The sequence below is a fragment of the Echinops telfairi genome, unplaced genomic scaffold (genome assembly GCF_000313985.2).
Source record: "Echinops telfairi isolate 266 unplaced genomic scaffold, ASM31398v2 ScPeMD7_40;HRSCAF=151, whole genome shotgun sequence".
Classification (NCBI taxonomy): domain Eukaryota; kingdom Metazoa; phylum Chordata; class Mammalia; order Afrosoricida; family Tenrecidae; genus Echinops; species Echinops telfairi.
The window spans coordinates 109216-113339 of record NW_022103938.1 but is presented as its reverse complement, the minus strand read 5'-3'; the positions used below and the strand labels follow the sequence as shown (position 1 = coordinate 113339).

Sequence of the window (4124 nt, the reverse complement as noted above, 5' to 3'; positions counted from 1 at the left end):
CAGCATCTACTCCCCCACATCTCCCCAGTCCCGACGGAAAGATTTTGTCTTTCTGAAAGCTAAACGAACAAAATGGGAGTTGGAAACAAGTGCCATTTTGAACACCAACGGATGCCTTTAGCAACATGCTGCAATGCTGCCAGTGTTTTACAGTGACCTTAGAGTGAATCCAAGAGATAAATGTAGCGAGTAGAGGCTTCTACCAAGGCCAGGCAGATATTGAGGCTTGACTTGAGACTTGCAGTTCTCTAGTGGGAGTTCCATGACCTGATGTACCTTCAGGAATCGGAGGTGCATCTTTGATTTCACAAGTGGAAACCAGGTGAACCTGGATGTATTTCCTTCTTAGGGCTTATTTTGTCTGTCTGCTAGTCCTTTGGCCCCAGGTTCCAACTTTCTTCCCCACCCAGTCTGGGTTACCCTGCAGCTCTACTTTCAGGAACTTTTGCATTACAATGGCCCTGATGAGACCGGCAGACAGGATTTAACTGGGAATTCTACTGGGTGTGTGGAGGAAGGAGGGCAGCCTGAGGGGCCGGTCTACAGTATATATGGAGCTTTCAGCTCTAAATCCTGAGACTCGAAAATCTTTTCCTCCTCCGTGGATTGGGCTGTTCGCTCCTCGCTGCTATACAATCGAGGGCTTTGATTTTGTTGTTCATTTGGTTGGGTTTTTTCCTCAGCAACATGAGTGTGGATGTAGCTTCTCCCCAAAACCTTCTTGAAGCTTCCGATTCTAAAAACTCATCACCAGTAACTACCAGTTTGGGGGCTAAAGAAGATGGTACATCCTTGCAAATGTCGTCTGCCGAGCCCCCCTACTCAGAGACAGGTAAGGAAATGCTCATCTTAGAAGCCCAGCTTCCTGCAGGGAAAGAGAGAGAAGCAAACGGAATTGAGGCCGTTGCTTGAGCAATCGTAAGTCATTAATACAAGTAGGTGTTTATCTATTAACCCTCTTTACACCTTTCTGTTGATAACTTGTGGCTTGTGCTGTTTGGCTTTAACTGTGTCCCGGGAGTCAGTTCAGGACAGAGAGCAAAAGAACACTTTTCAGTTCAACTTCTAATGGAGTTCTTGCTAGTTATTAAAAACCTACAAGCATGACTATTGTGGTGATGCAAATGTGTAATTGTAATCATTACGTCTTAGTAGTACAGTGCTGGGTACACTTTTTAGTAAATGCTGCAGCTAATTGGCTGGAAGACAGAGTGAGAGTGAGCATCGTTTTTATTTTTTATGAACTATTTACCAAGTGCCAGCGATGGCAGAAATCTCACCCAGAAGCATTTTAGTGTCGTTAAAATAAGAACTGCCATGGCAGGTGACTTTCCCCCCTCTTCGGGTGTGTGGATAGGACTGGGCAGCTCCGATTTGAGGACTTACGGTGTAGTGGGTTACGTTACAGATTAGGCTGCAAACCTCAAGATCACCAGTTCAAGAAACCACCAGACAAGGCATTCTACTCCCACAAAGAGATAAGCGTCTCAGAAACCCTTGCAAGGACAACTCTACCCTGTCCTGTAGGGTCCCTAGCAGCGTCCCTGAGCCGCACCAACTCAACGGCTGGGAGTTTGGAATTTGAGGGTCTTGAACCTAGTGTGTGCGGTTCCTACTTTACGGTAAAGATTACCCCAGCAAACTTGTTCTGATCATCACGGTGGCCAGAGTTAATGATTTGAATTTGGTTTGGCTTCAAAGTCCTTGCTACCAGTGCTTCAGAAGGGTGTTCAGCTTCAATAGAACACTGCTATTCTAAACGTAGCATTACACACAATGACCCTGTTTCGGTAATGTCAAACATTAGCGAAATAGGGTGTTGGGCTATCTAAGAGGATGGGTCCTTTTTTTTTTTTTCTTGGTGCTACTGGCAAGGAATTTGAAATTTTGAACTTTTTTAAGTGTCTACTAAACCCAAGTAATGAAGGCAGAAGTACACTTGAGGATTACTAAATGGATTGATATTAAGTCCTGTATGAGATATTTAAGGAATCTCATATTCCTCATTTTAACTCATAAAACTGACTATGGGAGAGGTCACACAGTTGGTAAAACAGAGCCTGGTAGTCCTGGTACTTAGACGTAACCTGAGCACTAAAGGGATTTTACAGGTTACACAGAAAAACGGATCATGTGGCTCATAAAATGTCATCCCTGGTGCTGAGTGAGATGACAAACAAGAACTCATTTGTGGAGAGACAGGCCAGCTACTAGCGGGTGGTCACCATTCTGACATTAACATTTTGTATTCCTCCTTTCGCTGCCAATGCACAGAGTGGCTTGAGGAAGGTCGCTTTGTTTAAAATCTCTGAACGGGTCCCGTTCCACACTACAATGTGTACAAGCAGTGCTCAATAATCTCTGGTTCAGAATTAAGATTGTTACTGGATGTTTACTTTGCTGGGAGTAGTGGGGGGTCAGGATTGCGAAAGTACTTTGAAACAAAATTTCATTCCTTTTTTGGGGGGGCAGGGGGAATTTAAGGAACATGTGGTTTTATTTGTTCCCAGCCAGGTCTCCACTTCCTTCCTCCGTGGACCTGCTTCTGCAGAAGAGCCCGGATTCTTCCACCAGTCCCAAAGTCCAGCTGCCCGCCTCTGCGGAGACGGACGCAGCCAGGAAGGAGAGTAAGGGCCAGGGCAAGAAGCAGAAGGTGCGAACGGTGTTCTCTCAGACGCAGCTGTGCATCCTCAAGGACCACTTTCAGAAACAGAAGTACCTCAGCCTCCAGCAGATGCAAGAACTTTCCGAAGTCCTGAATCTCAGCTACAAACAGGTACGTACACCCGCCTTCTTTGCAGTCTGTTAGAGCTGGTTAGGCAAGTCGGGATCACTAGCCAACCCTTTACATGTTAAATGTGGACATGAAATCTTGCTTCCTTAAACACCTCTCTCACTGTGTCATAGTTATTTAACCAGCTCACCTTTTTGCACAAACCAAGATTATTCAAACCATTAAACACATTTTCCTTAATCCAAGAGGGACCCACTATCCTCCCAACTTGTAGACATGGAGGGTCTGCGATCGATTCCTGTTCCCATTCTAATTAAATTATGTCTTTTATTATTAACCTTTGCACTGGATTCCTAACGAGTGGTCTTTTTTCCCCCTCTCTATTGCTTCCCCCGCCCCCCTCTTTCAATTGTCTTCCATCTTCTTTACCATTTTCTAACTTTAAAAAAATCACTATAGTGGGAGGCTCTTACAAATCTTTGGCTGATCCATCAACTCGTTTTCTATCTGATGTTAACTTTATGGCCCTAAAAGCTGCCCACCCTTATCAGTGGTGTGTCACTTTTGTTTTCTGACTCAGTCTATAAACCGTCCAGAAATCTTGGCTTCATGTGCTTTGGAATGCAACTTGATATTTTCCTAGTTCCTAAAGCGAAAGGCCACCATTCAATATAAATAAGCTTGTATGGCTTGCAGGGCAGCTGTTGACTAATGGTAGGGGCAAACCCTCCAGAAAAGAGAGATGAGCCATTTCAGTAGGTACTCCCTCGGGTAGGTAATATGTTGTGAGTTTAGTAAGCATAAAGCAGCCCACTGACTTTGAGGTGGGGGTGGGGGGGAGGGTTGGATATTTATTCTTAGAACATGGTTCTGGATTTTGTTAAAGGCTCTAGAAACTACATTTTGTTCCAGAGCATTACAGGTAGGGTTTTGGTTGGTTTTATTGAAATGCCAGGTTGAAGAGAAGCGTGTTCTTTCCCCAAGCATGTCTCCATGGCTGCTCTCTTTGACCTGATCCTCTCACTTTCCTACAGGTGAAGACCTGGTTCCAGAACCAGAGAATGAAATGTAAGAGGTGGCAGAAAACCACCAACTGGTCCAAGAATAACCATGCTGTGACTCAGGTAATAAAAAACTTATTTCGGTGCATTTTTGTCTCCCCGTGAAACACACAAACCAAACTCTAGACTATTGTGATACTCCTTGTTACCCTTTCAGTTGATCCATTATTTTCTTTCAAAAGGTCTCTGCACCTACAGAATACCTGGACGTCTGTGCTTCCTACCACCAAGGATGCCTTCCTTCTGGAAACCTGCCCATGTGGAGCAACCAGAGCTGGAACAGCCAGGCCTGGAACAACCAGAGCTGGAACAGCCAGGCCTGGAACAAC

General features: G+C 44.9%; 1 protein-coding gene across 1 annotated transcript; it reads left to right on the top strand.

Moving 5' to 3' along the window:
- Positions 1-687: 687 nt before the first annotated feature.
- LOC101649159 (homeobox protein NANOG) lies at positions 688-4124 on the top strand (the record flags this gene model as incomplete). Its single annotated transcript, XM_004717429.1, has 4 exons — positions 688-832; positions 2511-2776; positions 3769-3858; positions 3978-4124. Coding segments are annotated over exons 1-4 (648 nt in total), but the record flags the coding sequence as incomplete, so codon positions are not given.